Source organism: Toxotes jaculatrix, chromosome 22 (genome assembly GCF_017976425.1).
Source record: "Toxotes jaculatrix isolate fToxJac2 chromosome 22, fToxJac2.pri, whole genome shotgun sequence".
Lineage (NCBI taxonomy): Eukaryota > Metazoa > Chordata > Actinopteri > Toxotidae > Toxotes > Toxotes jaculatrix.
In genome coordinates this window covers 12,492,082-12,506,144 of record NC_054415.1, presented here as the reverse complement: position 1 = coordinate 12,506,144, position 14,063 = coordinate 12,492,082, and the positions used below count along the sequence as shown (strand labels likewise).

The 14,063-nt window shown below is 41.2% G+C and overlaps 3 protein-coding genes across 4 annotated transcripts; 2 read left to right on the top strand and 1 right to left on the bottom strand.

Annotated features, from left to right (window-relative positions):
* The first annotated feature begins 648 nt into the window (after window positions 1-648).
* On the top strand, window positions 649-7,340 carry LOC121176265 (sodium-coupled monocarboxylate transporter 1-like). The gene is made up of 17 exons (XM_041030298.1): window positions 649-963; window positions 1,791-1,910; window positions 2,019-2,084; window positions 2,737-2,788; window positions 2,894-2,961; window positions 3,323-3,361; window positions 3,582-3,697; window positions 3,920-4,060; window positions 4,243-4,372; window positions 4,516-4,604; window positions 4,778-4,887; window positions 5,028-5,095; window positions 5,225-5,311; window positions 5,624-5,841; window positions 6,669-6,772; window positions 6,869-6,957; window positions 7,043-7,340. Exons 1-17 carry the CDS (start codon window positions 736-738, stop codon window positions 7,160-7,162), a joined length of 1,845 nt encoding a protein of 614 aa, XP_040886232.1. The 5' UTR covers window positions 649-735; the 3' UTR covers window positions 7,163-7,340.
* A 142-nt stretch (window positions 7,341-7,482) lies between these two features.
* On the bottom strand, window positions 7,483-8,863 carry lyrm5a (LYR motif containing 5a). 2 transcript variants are annotated; one of them, XM_041030300.1, is made up of 3 exons: window positions 8,770-8,863; window positions 8,499-8,571; window positions 7,483-8,426 (listed from the first exon to the last, which is right to left on the bottom strand). In XM_041030300.1, the coding sequence occupies exons 2-3, from the start codon at window positions 8,541-8,543 to the stop codon at window positions 8,193-8,195; spliced, it is 279 nt and encodes a 92-aa protein (XP_040886234.1). In that variant the 5' UTR covers window positions 8,544-8,571; window positions 8,770-8,863; the 3' UTR covers window positions 7,483-8,192. The 2 variants fall into 2 exon arrangements, with proteins under 2 accessions (XP_040886234.1, XP_040886235.1); XM_041030301.1 differs by having other exon boundaries at window positions 7,483-8,405.
* A 33-nt stretch (window positions 8,864-8,896) lies between these two features.
* dnai7 (dynein axonemal intermediate chain 7) lies at window positions 8,897-14,026 on the top strand. Its single transcript, XM_041030669.1, has 16 exons — window positions 8,897-8,947; window positions 9,532-9,616; window positions 9,717-9,805; window positions 9,893-9,997; window positions 10,101-10,238; window positions 10,455-10,589; window positions 10,787-10,890; window positions 10,992-11,150; window positions 11,248-11,401; window positions 11,484-11,574; window positions 11,772-11,941; window positions 12,055-12,214; window positions 12,398-12,612; window positions 12,693-12,851; window positions 13,077-13,190; window positions 13,715-14,026. The coding sequence occupies exons 1-16, from the start codon at window positions 8,897-8,899 to the stop codon at window positions 13,988-13,990; spliced, it is 2,205 nt and encodes a 734-aa protein (XP_040886603.1). The 3' UTR covers window positions 13,991-14,026.
* The last annotated feature ends 37 nt before the right edge of the window (window positions 14,027-14,063 follow it).

Sequence of the window (14,063 nt, the reverse complement as noted above, 5' to 3'; positions counted from 1 at the left end):
AGGAAACTAGTGAGTAAAGCTGTCAAATAAATGTGGTGGCGTAGAGAGTAGAAATATGGAAGCCTGGAAGTATTCAAATGGAAATGCTCAAGTCAAGGACAGCATGTGAATAAATGTACTTACTAAATGTTGCTTTCCACCATTGAAACATACATAAAGGATGGATTTATGTTTGCTCTCCCTTAGATTATAGGCCATTCAGGACATCTAAACAGGTGTTTACAGATGTTCACTCAAAAACTGTATATTTCACTGTATTACATAACAGGCCACGTGGACATCTGTCAACCCTGATCTGAAAATGGGCACAACTCTAACTCTACTGATAAAATATTGGCTGTGGTATCTGTGCCAGCTGGCCTGCACACTGGTAGGAGAAAAACCCCTGATATTATATATAATACTCAAATAGAGTATTTCTAGTGTTGGATTTTTTTTTATTTCTTAAATGATTAAACATATTGTTACAGTCTAGATAATTAGTACCAAGTGTGTGGGTGTGGTGTCCTGTCTAGAAAGTTGTGAATAAGAACACACACTCACACGTGCACATGGTAGATGAAAGGTTTGTTTATTTTCCTGCACTTTGGCATCATATAAGAAGGTGATGCCCAGAGATTTCCGCGTATTCAGAGGAGGACGGTCTGAGTGTAAAGCAGCAAGCTGAACCGTCCGCATAACTTTCTGAACAGTTTTATCTCCAGTTTTTATCTTCTAGTTCTGACTTCCAGCAAAATGTCAGGGGACTCTCTGGGCTCCTTTGTGGTATCAGACTATGTCGTGTTTGCTGTCGTGCTGGTGGTGTCCGCTGCTGTCGGGGTCTACTACGCCTGGGTCGGCAGGCGCCAAGAAAACTCCAGGGATTTCTTAACTGGGGCTCGCAAAATGACAGCCCTGCCTGTCTCCATGTCCCTGACCGCCAGCTTCATGTCATCCACCACACTCCTGGCCAACCCAGCTGAGGTAAGGTTCTATTTTTGTCTTATTGCACATTTCTGTTTTTTAAAAATGCTTTTATAGAAAAAGAAAAAAATACAATCAGATCACAGATATTACAGACTTTTCCAGAGGAAACAGATGCTGTAGGTGATTGAGCCAGTGCAAGAGATAAGAAAAGAAAAAGTCATGTTCACTACAGCATGATATTTGGCAACATTATGTGTCAGTGTTTGCAGGTTTATTGTCTAACATATTGGATTTAAGCCTTTCACCTTTGTTTACTGAGTTCAGTAAAACTGGAATAACAGAGCGACAGCAGCTCCACAGTGCATGGCAATGCTGATGAAAAATCAATAGAAAAAACAGCGAATCCCAATGACTTAGTTAAACATTACTCAATGATACAACTGAAGATTCTCTCTAAAGAGAGTGAAAACATAAATCACTGGCAATATAAAGGCTTTATGTCTCCCTGCGCTGGGTCACTGAGGCGACCTAACTGCTTTTGTTCTGTCATTGGTTAAATGTTAAGCTGATTTAAAAATTAAACAATAACTAACTATAAAATGTATAGAGGAGAATCTGAACTAACTGAACATGTTCATCAGAACTATTTCAATATAGAACAACATAAAACAACATCTTTAAAGAGGATGTATATTTCTTATACATATTTTTTCTTCATATTTTCCTGTATTTCTAATTTTTAGCATTTAAAGTAAAGGCAGTTGAAGTGTTTGCAGTATTTTTACTTTCCACACTGGTGTTTGCGTGTTCATTCATCATTGTTTGCTTTGTGTTTGCCAATTTCATGCAAAACATTACTAATAGAAAAGCGCTCTGGTTTGTAGGTGTACCGCTATGGAGCCATCTTAGCATATGTTTGGCTCGCCTATGCACTGACGATGGTGGTCACATCTGAGGTCTATCTCCCAGTCTTCTACAGGCTGTCTCTCACCAGCACTTGTGAGGTGAGTGTGTTATAGCGTATTTAATGGAGTAAAATGCTTTGTGTACTAATTGAATTTTAGAGGCTGTTGGCAAAGTTTATTGTTATCTTATTGTGTGTCTCTGCCAAGTATCTTGAGCTACGTTTCAGCAGAGCAGCCCGTCTGCTGGGAACTGCGCTCTTCATGGTTCAGACAGTGAGTAAGAAGCCAGTCAACACACATTCATACACTACAGGTCAAAAGTTTTTGAACACATATTATTATTATTTTTTTCTTACAGTTTTTATTGAAATTGAAGCAGCTCAGGTCCAGTGAATAACCTTAAATTATAGAGAGGTCAATGATAAACTGCCAGACGTTAACCTGGTTAACTTACAACTGTCCTGCAGCATTCGAAGTAAATGAAGCCTTGAAATTGAATGCAAACAATTCCTACAGCTGCCCCAACTTTTGTTAATGACTTACAAACCCTCTGTCTGTACAAAGGCAGTGTCAGAACAAACTGTTATAGCACCCAGTAACAAAGGCAGACAGACTGATTGGTCAGAGCTTCATCCTGCAGCAAGATAATGACCCAAAGCATCAGGAGAAAAGAATCAGACTGTGGCTTCACATGAGGAAGACCAACAGAGTCTCCAGGCTTAAACCCCATGGAGTTGGTTTCTGAACCAGGTTTCATTTCCATTGTAGAAAGAATGTCACTGAAGAAACACTGAGATGCTTAATAACAAATTTAAATAACAGCTGGAAAAACTTTTGACAGGTGGTGTAACATCAGAACTTTAATGTCTTTGGGTAAAACCTCAGTCTTTCATTTGAGGCTTCTTCATCTCTTTCTCTGCCATAGATCCTCTACACTGGAATAGTCATTTATGGCCCAGCGCTGGCCTTAAACCAAGGTATGCTGTTTGTGCACAGCAGTGAGTCAGGTTCACAGTTCACATCAAATTACAACATAAAGTTAAATTAAAGCTGCTTGGTGTTATATATTTCTTTCTTTGCAGTTACTGGTGTGAATCTGTGGGGTGGGATCATTTCAACAGGCATCGTCTGTACGTTCTACTGCACATTGGTTGGTAAATAAATTAATAACAGCTCAAAGGTGTTCTGATGTAATCAGATTACAACATGTTCATTTAAAGCACTTTAATACAACATTATTTTGAAATTACCTTAACTAAAAACAATAATGATAACAATAAAACAACAGCTAAGTTCTTCCTTTCAGGTTTTGACCAATTTTGGCCTGTAGAAATTAGAAATTAGAAATACTCTTACCCAATAATTTTAAAAGCTGCAGATAGCAAATATTTTGAGGCAATATTCTTTATTTCAATGTTACCATTTTTATGACAAAATATTATAATGAAGTTGAATTCATGCAGTATTGGATGGACTTAGACAACACCTTTTCGTGGTCTGCATTGTGACAGGGTGGACTGAGGGCGGTGGTGTGGACCGATGTTTTTCAGGTTAGTTTCCAGATGGAAAGAATATGCAAGAAGATGCTGGTATTGTAAAACAGCACAGTGAGACACCTGTGTCTTTCAGTCAGTATACTGTAAACCAGTGTTTCTTACCCTGCAGCTGTAACCTACTATACAAAAGAATTGCCGACCAAATTTGGCTTGTGTTTTGGGATATTACAGTATCCATGTAAATAAAACACATCTCCATTTTTTTTCTTTCTAGCTTGGAATAATGCTCGCAGGTTACCTGTCTGTTATAATCAAGTCTGTGATCTTCCAAGGAGGATTCCTCACCATCATTTCAGATTCACAGCAAGGAGGGAGACTCAACTTTTTGGAGTGAGTATGAAAAAGAATATTAATTTGCTGAGGTTAGAGAAAGTAAATGAGCAGTTTGACCCAAACTTTTCATCCCAGGAGGAGGAGTAGGTCTTATTTCTTGGGACTAACAAGTCAGTCATGTTCTGACCATAGGAAGCAGGGCTTGAACTGCTTTCAGCGTCAGTTTTTTTTTTTTTTTTTTACTGAATTGAAAATCATCCTCTTACTGTGTTTCTCCAGATTTGACCCAAACCCTCTGAGGAGACACACATTTTGGACTCTAGTTACTGGAGGGACATTTGGCTGGATCGCAGTCTATGGGATCAGCCAATCCCAGGTTCAGAGATACGTGTCCTGCAAGAGCATCACTCAAGCCAGAGTGTGAGTCACATTTTGCAAAGCAGAGTTTACTGGGACACTGGATTTTGTTGTGTTGTGTTGTGTTTTGTATTGTGTGATGATTAGAGTTTCATCAGTTTCATCAGTAGTGAGTTGATGTTTCATATGTTTGCCTCCATGAATTCCAGCCTTGGTTACACTGTTGTGTTTCTTTCTTTTTCCAGAGCCCTATACATCAACCTGTTAGGTCTGTGTTCCTTCCTGGCGTGCTCAGTGTGTGCAGGAATGTGCCTCTACTCCGTCTATAAGAACTGTGACCCATGGACCGCTGGGTCTGTCTCTTCACCTGATCAGGTACATGAAAAAGAGGCACAACATAGCTGATAGTTATGATTGTCAGAGTGTTACTTGCTACAGTGTCCCCCTTTCTTTTGATGTATGCTGTTTTGTAAGCTTCCTAGAACTGCTGATCATGACTGTTAATACCTTTTCTGCAGCTGATGCCGTATTTGGTGATGGACATCTTGACAGACTCTCCTGGCCTTCCAGGACTATTTTTTGCAGCAGTATATAGCGGCTCTCTAAGGTTGTACACAGCATTGAATTTGTTCCAAACATAAAATGTAGTCTTTTTAGGCTGTATTGAGCCATGTTGTCTACCTGGGTAATGCTCAAAGTTAACCTTTAAACTGAATATGTGCACAAGACTTTTGTATAAATATGATGTTTCTTATGATTGTCTTGTCATTTCAACCCCAGCACAGTGTCTACCAGTATCAATGCTCTGGCAGCAGTGACAGTGGAGAACCTGATCAAGCCGTACACTAACATGTCTGAGAAACACCTGACCTGGGCGTCCAAAGGAACGAGTAAGTGGATTGTCCCTGTTTACATTATATGCTGCATTTCAGCTGAATGATTGGTCCGGTGAGCACTGATATGTGTCTTAGCGTGTAACTGAACTGTCTAGGATTTAAAAACTCAGTTTTGGACACAATGTTGTTTGCAGGTTGCTTGTATGGAGTCGTGTGCATTGCCATGGCTGGACTTGCGTCACTCATGGGAGGGATGATGCAGGTAGAGTGATTCTGTTAATACACAAGCATCACCGTCCACCACCACCACCACCACGGGGTTAGCATCTTCACGTTTTTTTTTTGTTTTTTTTTTTGATGCAGAATTGTAGATGTGTGTCTCTTTAAACAGGCAACTGTCATCATCAGTGGGGTTGTTGGAGGTCCTTTACTTGGCCTGTTCACATTGGGTATCCTCTGTCCATTTGCTAATTCCAAGGTAAGTCCAAAGGTGGTTTCAAATCTTAAGTTTTAAAACTTTGTGGACATTCTACATTCATAACTAAACAGACCTGGAAACATAAGTAAACAACCCCACAATTGTCTTCACATTTTGATTGAAATATCACTAAAGCCTGAAAAAATGGGCTAATTGAAATCATGATTTACATTTTAATCAGTAAATTTACAGATTGATAATTTTATCCTACACGGCTGCTTAACAGTTGTTGTCTCTGAATAAACATTCATGTGATCACCAGTTTTGTTTGTGAGGGAGTTTTGTGATTGTTTACCAGCTGTTTTTCTATAGGGAAGTTTGTCAGGTCTGCTGACAGGGTTGGTTGTGGCCTTGGCTATTTGCCTCGGAGCCCTGATATCCCCTCCGCCTCCTGAAATGGCCCGACCTCTGCCGCTGACCACTGAGGGCTGTAACTTCACCACTACAGACAACTTCAACTGGACCTCCACTGCTCTGTCAACAGAACCGAGCACCACCACCACAGATCCAGGACAGACCACTGATGGCATGTAAGAATGTAACTAGTTGTGATGAACGACTGAGTCAAATAATTACTGTGAGAGAAAAAGAGATGGGCAACAGTTCTTGTATGCAGAGTGTCTCCCATCTCAGCTGCTGAAGCTTTTAGCTCCTTCAGACTAATCATAGGTGTGTTGGTGACCTCCCTCAGTGGTGTCCTTCTTGCACAGTTTGTGGGGACGCCCTGCTCTAGGCAGAGTTACACATGTGCCGTTTTCCTTCCATTTCTTAATGATGGAATTAACTGAACTCCAGGGGATGTTCAGTGACTTGGAAAGTTTTTTTGTATCCACCCCCTGACTTTTCAATAACCTTTTCTCAGAGTTGCTTGAAACCTTCTTTTGTCTTCGTGGTGTAATTGTAGCCAGGGATACTGATTAACCACAGGTGTCTTTATACTGCAATCACTTGAGACACATTCACGGCACTCAGGTGAGCTTCATTTCACTAATTGTGAAACTACTAACACCAGTTTCACCACTGTTGAATTAAGTCAGTCACTTGGGTGAATATTTAGGCAATCGCTATATATATTTTAATTCATTGACATTGCTTTGTAGAAATGTGTTTTCACTTTGACATTAAAGATGGTTTTTTTTTTCAAATTCTGGTCAAAAAGCCATAGAGGAATATGGATAGATCCTAAATGGCAGCACAATAGATGATGATAGCAACAAGTAAAAAGTGTATAAGCATAACTCTTGGGATGGCAGTGTTGACTGCTCAGTCAGTCCACTACTTTCAGAATATTTAGAAATGAAAAGGTATTCACTTTTGTTCACTTTACTATTAACGTACTATTTTCTCCTATCACTAGACATCTGTTGTCTGAGGGCTGGCACTCTCCTTCCTATCTTTACTTCAGTCTCATTGGAACTGTAACAACTATCATTGTGGGATTGATAGTCAGCCTCTGTACAGGTAAAAAAAAAACAACTGGGTATTGGGTATGAGAGTCAGATCTCATCGAGCCACTGTTTTGTAATGACCCTTTTGTGTTCACTATATATATTTCAGGAGGCCGGAGGGAGAGGGTGGAATCGAAGCTTATGCTAATGAAAGAAGATACAACTCTCTATCACATATTCCTGTTTCTCACAAACAAAGTAAGTGCTGCAGCAGGCAAATAATATCAAAAGCTATAGACTAATAACAGCTGCTGACTTCTAGTATGTGCTCTCTCCTCTTGAGGTCATGACACGAACAGAAAAGCTCGACCTGACAAAGAGCGGAGAGAAGAAATTTGGCAAGACAAATCCTGCTTTCTGTGACACTGAGTTGGACTTAACAAAATGCAGCATTCCCACGTGAAATGCAACCAATTTTCTAGATTCATTTTTTTTTTACATGTTCTTAATACTAAGGAAGAACCATATTCATTTTATAGTCTAATGAAAGAAAAAAATGTTGATTTTCTGTATTTAATACACATTATTAATTGGGGTAGAGAGTACATTCTATATAATTAATATCTCCTTCACAGTTTGCACTTGTTTTACATTTTGGTCTGACTTCAACCAAAATCTCACTCTGGGCTCTGGTAGCCTCTTGATGCCAAAAATACAAATGTATTTATGGTATAATTTCATACAAGCAAAGAAAAGGAGTTAAATTATTGACAAAACAACTACTGTGGTTTTATAATATTTATTATGACACCGAACATCACTGTTTTGAAACAACTGTACATTTTTGCAAAATTTATTTTTGATTTCTATCTAATAGTGCATAGATACATAGTCATGTACATTCACTATTCAAGAAATATGACCATGTATTTACAAATATATACACAGATATAAAAAAAAAAATACATTTCACAATATGATTCAGTCAGTCTGATACCTCAGCCTCTACACTTTATTACAGACCAGGTGGATGTTTGTGTCTTTATTAGCTCTAACTTCTTGACAATAGCCATGATCCAAATAACTGTTTCAAATTAGATAATAAATTAATGGACCTGATGAAATGCTGATTTAGGCTTGATTATAAATCTGACACTGATCCAAACCAGGCCTAACCCCAAACACTGACATCAAGGTGCAAGTTCTGTATAAAAAACACAGCACATTAAGTAACAGCAACATCATCATCATCACTTTCTGGCACTTATTGCAGAGGGATTTTCCAATTTATTATGAGGCGAGCACCGTTTGTTTCTGTTTAAGTGCAACTGCAGGGAGTTTGTGTTCTCAATAGGTGTGTGTGTTAAAATAAAAGACTGCTGCATGATCTGATGAAGTAAATATCACCGACACTTTGACTGTACTTTGGCTCACTGTTCCCATTGGTTGTATTTCATTTCAGAAAGATAATCTTTAGATGTATTTGTATGTAGTTATTTTTCTGGTTCATAATACCTTTTCTTCATAGCTCGATATTTCCTGAGGAAATAGAGAGCTTCTAGTTCCTTGATGACGAACTCGCCCCGGGCCACCAGCTTTTTAATCTTCTCGGGGTCTGTCACATCCTTGTTCTTCATGAAGGCTGACTTCAGGCGCTCTCTGAAATACGCTGATCCCTGGGGGTACTCTCGGCCAAGATACAGCAGCTTTAGATGACGGAAAACACACTGATACACATTAGCACAGGACACAACAGACTGTTGGGTGTATCAGTGTGTGTCACTGACTTATTCACTTACATTTTTGTAAAGTCTGATAACCTCACCCCTTAAAGGGTTGGCCATGTCAGAAACGAGGTGGCCTTTCACCCTCCTGAAACGAGAGGAAGATAACAGAAACACTTAACAGAGACAGCGACTACAGCAGAGGACAGAAACAGTCTAGAATTAGCCAGCTAGCTAGCTTGTTACTTAGCATTTACCACATACTACATTTCTCACAATCTCTACTAACACCCCTATTAAACAGTGTCTTCATATTTATACGTGTTATTCTGTAGGGTAAGTTTACTCAAGCTGTGCTGGAGAGACGTCTCCTGTCCACTTTGTCCTTCCTTTGGCAACAGTGGACAGCTCAGTTGTACACTCTGCCGTATGTCGTTTCGTGTTATGTCGTAAATAAAAACAGATAACCACGCATGCGCGCTTGTTCCTATAGTTACCTAGACGCTGAAGTTTTTCTACCTTCAGTATGGTGAGTTTTTAACAGTTTTTCCCGAATAATCTGCCCTTTTTCTGACATTAAATCTTATTATTTTCAAATAGTTTAAACGGAAAGGTTTAACCCTAACTATAGGTAATAGTTATTCAAGAAAAAGGGAAGATACACTGAGGTAACTCATTGGATCGTGAGTACAGTTCTGCAGTCAGCTGCTCTTCTTAGCAGGCAGTACCTTTATTTTAAATGCTCCTTCTTTTCCTGTTTTCACACTAACTTCACCTCATACCCTGTGCCTTGAAACCATGTCTTAAAGCATGTTACTCTTTAACTCTCTCTCTGTTTTCTCCTGTGAGTGATAGCCGCCAAAGAAAGGAAAGGTATGAGCAAAAGGCAGCCAGCACATTTTTTCTTTCAGAATCATATTTTGATCTTGTAATCAAATCAGTAGTCTGTAGTCAAAGATACAGAGTTATACCATCCTCTTTATCCACCTCGCTCAGCGAGTGTGTACCCAGCTTATCCTCAGCAATTTACCCATTTCCAAGTAAGTACAGGTAAACCAGTGAGCTGTCCCTGTTAAATGCTCATCTGTAATGTTCTGCTGGTTTGAAGTCATCCAAAAAGGGACGTAAACTGTCCAAGGCTCAGAAGGCGAAGCAGCTGGAAGAGGAGGAGGAGAGGAGGCGGCGAGAGGAAGGTAAATCAGAGATCTGTTCCTGGGAATAAAAAAGACTCCTAAAGTTTTAGGACATGTGTTGAGGTACTGTATACATCCTATGTGCTTTTTTGTTTTACAGAGGAAGCCCGGCTACAGGCAGAGAGAGAGGAACAGGAAAGACTGGAAAGAGAGAGAAAGGAGCAGGAGCTGGAAAGGCTGGAATTAAAGGTAAGATAAACCCTGTGTTGCAAGAGATGTTCACTGTTCAGGGGACATACTTTTGTTGCAGTGTTCAAGGATGTCTTTTGCCAACAGGACAGAGAGCGCAGAGAGGATGAGCTGAATGAACTGCGCCGCCTACTGGAGGAGAATCACACTGCAGTAACCAAATGGAAAAGTGATGCTGTGGAGAAAGCCAAGGTGCATGTTTCTGTCTGTGTGTTATTTAGTGAGAAGGAGACTTTAAAAAAAAAACAGGATATCTGACACATGTATAGTTATCAGTGGTATTTTCTGTGTCCAGTGGGAAAGGTACATGCGTTGTGATGGTACCCCGGACCCATCAGTGCAGCAGGATATTAACACATATATCAGCCTGTGGAGAGATGACCCAGAGGTCAACATCACACCTGTGCTCAAGCAATGCAACCTCGCTCTACAGGTCTGTATTTTATGTGTAGATGTGTATGTTTTTTTTTCAATTACTTGATTAGTCAATGGACATAAGTAGAAAGGTAGACACTTGTAGACACATTTACCATATTACCTTATAATGTCCTATGGAGTCCTATTGAAACTAGGGTATCAAGAGTGAAGCTAAGTCTGAGGAAATGTAATGTTACAAATTCTGAGAGCGAGTATGTTTCATTCCTTATAGCTGGTTGAGGAGCTGGAAGGTCTGCTCAGAGATGTTACGGATCCACAAGAGGGCCAGACGTACCAGGAGGCTCTCATGAATTTGCAAGATCTAATTCACTCTAAACACCTCCTCGCCACTGAAGAGATCCTAAAGGTACAAAATGATAATTGCCCATGTGCTCACACTGTGACGTGCTTTGTAAGTGCAGCATAAAGAAGTGGTATATAAACATCAGTGATTTATCACGTGTATGGCGTTGCCTGTTTTGCAAGGTATGAGGAAATGTTGCAAACCTGTGTGTGTAATGGCTTTTTTGGGACCACTCCTGTTTTTCTTGGGTTGTGTGTCAGAGGGCCAGCGCAAACACTGACACTGAAACAGGCAACATGCAGACTGTGGTGAAAGATGACAACAGTACCCTGTGTCTGTGGGCCAACCTCAAGAAGAATCCCAGGTCTGTGTGTGACAGAAACGTTTAGAAATATATTATTTGGATTATATGTGACAATAAAAGAACATTAAGCACTTCTTTCTCTTGCTAACTTACCCATGCAGGTTTAAAGGTTTAAACTTTGAAGAGGTCAGCCTTGGCTTTGAGCTTCCAAAGCAGTTGGCTGTCAGAGATATTGCCGTACGAATTCTCCACACACACTACGACCACCTGTCCTTGCTCTCCAGGATGGCTCACCTGAGAATACACACACCTAGCCACAGGTCTGATATCACTGCCAATGCTGCTATTACTGCGATTTTTTTTACAGTGATAGAAATTCTGGTAATACTGACCTTGTTCTCTTTGCTTTGTGATCAGATCTCTTGCAGGGGGTGACGAGGTTTCAGCTGACGTAGATCTACCTGAGCTGGAAGAGACAAAAGAGGACAGTGAAGTGAAGGATGACAATGAGACGCAACAGCAAAGAGTGGATGAGGAGGTGCAGTCCATCCAAGGGTTAGAAGGGAGGAAGGTAAAACAAAGGAAAAAGTGGCTGGGCTGGGTCCCTCTGTTCAAAGTCATGTTTTCATTCTTATTGTATATGTATTTCTCAGAGTGCAGCCAGTCTACTGTCGAGGAAAAGCAGTCCCCAGCCTGCAGAAGGCCAAGGGAGCCAGATACAGACACAGATGGAGGCACTTGGTGGTGAGTCACCCGATCTAACACTTCCTGATGCTCCAAATGTAAACACAAAGTCATCCACTCCACACAGGATTTAAACCTGCTGTCACTCAAACTGACTGACAGGGTTTTTCATACATAGATTAACACTATCTAGCAACTAAATCTAGGTTACAATTTTTTTAAAATGCTTTTGGATGTTTCTGTTTTCTCTCTCTCAGCTGAGGGGGACTTGAAGTCTCCCTCAGTGCAGCTCACAATGGTGGACGACGGTGAGCGTGTCCAGGTGGTGGACTTGATGCAGTACATGCCTCTGGGTGGGGTCTTCCACTACGACGTGTTCCACCTCCCACCACAAGCCCACCATGTCAATGGCTGGGAAATGAGACAGGTGAATAGCAGAGTGTTCCACTGCCTGCTCTCACCAGGCCCTGCTGTTGACCCCTAAGGTTGACCCCCCACCCTCCCTTTTTCTGTTTTTCTCTCCTACCACACCCTCCATAGGTGTTGGACACAGAGCTACAAGTGTTTCCCTACCCCACAGAGAAGTCCAACTTGGATGACAATGAGGTTCTCTCCTGCCCACCTGTCGGGGTGTCTGTGATGCTGCCAGACTTTGTTGTGTTCTTAGAAACTCCCCAAGTGGCTCGCTGGGATGCTGCAGGTGATACAGACAGGAACACACACTGTGTAATACTCTATGAAACACAGATAATTGAGCAATAATAATAATAAACAAAAAATAATTGTCAACCAAATTGGAAATGGAACATTACGTGCTTGAAATACATACAGCAAATACAAGTCAGCAAATAGCTGCAGACATGACAGGTGGTCTCTCATCCAGGTAAGCAGTGGAGGATGGACAGTATCACTGATGTGTCTTATGAAGAAGAAGAGGCCAAGATCTCCTTCAGGATGGGCTCCTTCCAAGCTTTTGTGCTTCTGCAGGAAACTTACGCCAACCTTCCATTCCAGAGCTGGGAACTCAGGCCACTGGGCCAAGACTCTGCTGTTTACACTGTCAGTGGGGCACTCATCGATCTCAGTATCACAGTCCAGGTAGGAGGCAGAAAAGTCCTGTGCACATATAAACATTTCTCCTACTTTAATAATAGAGTTTGTGTCACTTTTACTGACAGGGTGACCAGTGCATGTTGCAGTCAGAGCAGGAGAAAGGCCTCTCTCACCTCCTTGGAAAGTGGATGAGCAGCCCCGCCCTGCAGAGAGCCATGCTCAACGCGGGGATCAACATCTTTGTGAATGAATACACCGACAAATATGTCAGCTCCCTTGGCAAGGTCTGCATCTTCTACCTGTTGCCTTTAGAAGACTAGAATGAGAACAAAACACAAGGACCCATTCAATTAGTCAAAAAGACCTACACACCAGAAATAAAACTTTAGGGGAGTTGCTTACTTTTTTTTATATGCTTTTACTGCTAATACTTGTTTAGATGTGAGTAGATTTCAGTCTGACATTTTCCACACTTCTAAAATGTGCTGTGTGGTTTCGCTCCACTCCAGGACCCACTTACAGAACATGCTGCCTACGAACAGATGGCCCTCTTCGCCTCTGCCTGTGCTTTCTCATGGAGCAAGTGGAATGCCAAATGTGGAGCTGAGCATCTGGTCATACAGGTATTCCTGCTGCTCACACATCGATACAGCTCATGTCAGTTCACATTTTATCCCGTTTTCCTCCCACTGTGGAATGGCTGATTCCTCTGTGAACACCCGCTTTGCCTTGGAGAGAGGAGGGAGTACACATGGAGTCACCAGCCACATGGACAGGTCCATCCCAACCTCTTTCACACCGCCACTGTGACTAATAATTAGGTGTTGTTAATGCAGCGAGGAGGACTGCACCACAGCTTGGAATTTACTCTGCCACCTGGGCGCTATTAACACACACCCATTTGACATTTACACACCTACAGGCAAAGAAGGGCAGAGATATATAATTTCTTCAGAATGAGGAAGAGGGAAGTTGTGAAGATTCAAATGTAATAAAAGTGCTGTCTAGCTGGCAGCACCTGTTTCTCACTAGCACACAGTGAAGATACTCACCTAGGTTAAGTGGAGAGACACCAAATTTACTTTAAATTTCTCTATTTCTTTCCCTGTTTGTACTTATTGTTCTTCCTCTTGCTTTTCTCTGCCAGGTGTGTGAGCACCACGGCCCCGGCCCTGTGCCCAAGGACTCGTGGAGTCTCTACTTGCTGGGGGCTCAGAGGAGTCAGAAGCTGGAAATGACAGAGAAGAGTGAAGCTTTCTCCCCAGACCATCATCCTGGCAGTGAGTTTCACTCCACCTTCATCCACATGCTCCAGGACAACATGAGCACTGATGGCATAGCTAGGACCAGAGAATCCAATTATCTGTTTGTCGATACAGTGCAGAGTCTGCTCTGTGCCACTAGACCCCTGATGTATTCTTAAACCTGTGTGAAATTAACTTTTTATTAACTTTATTTTTTTTAAAAATGCAACCGATTAAATACATTTTAAGCAC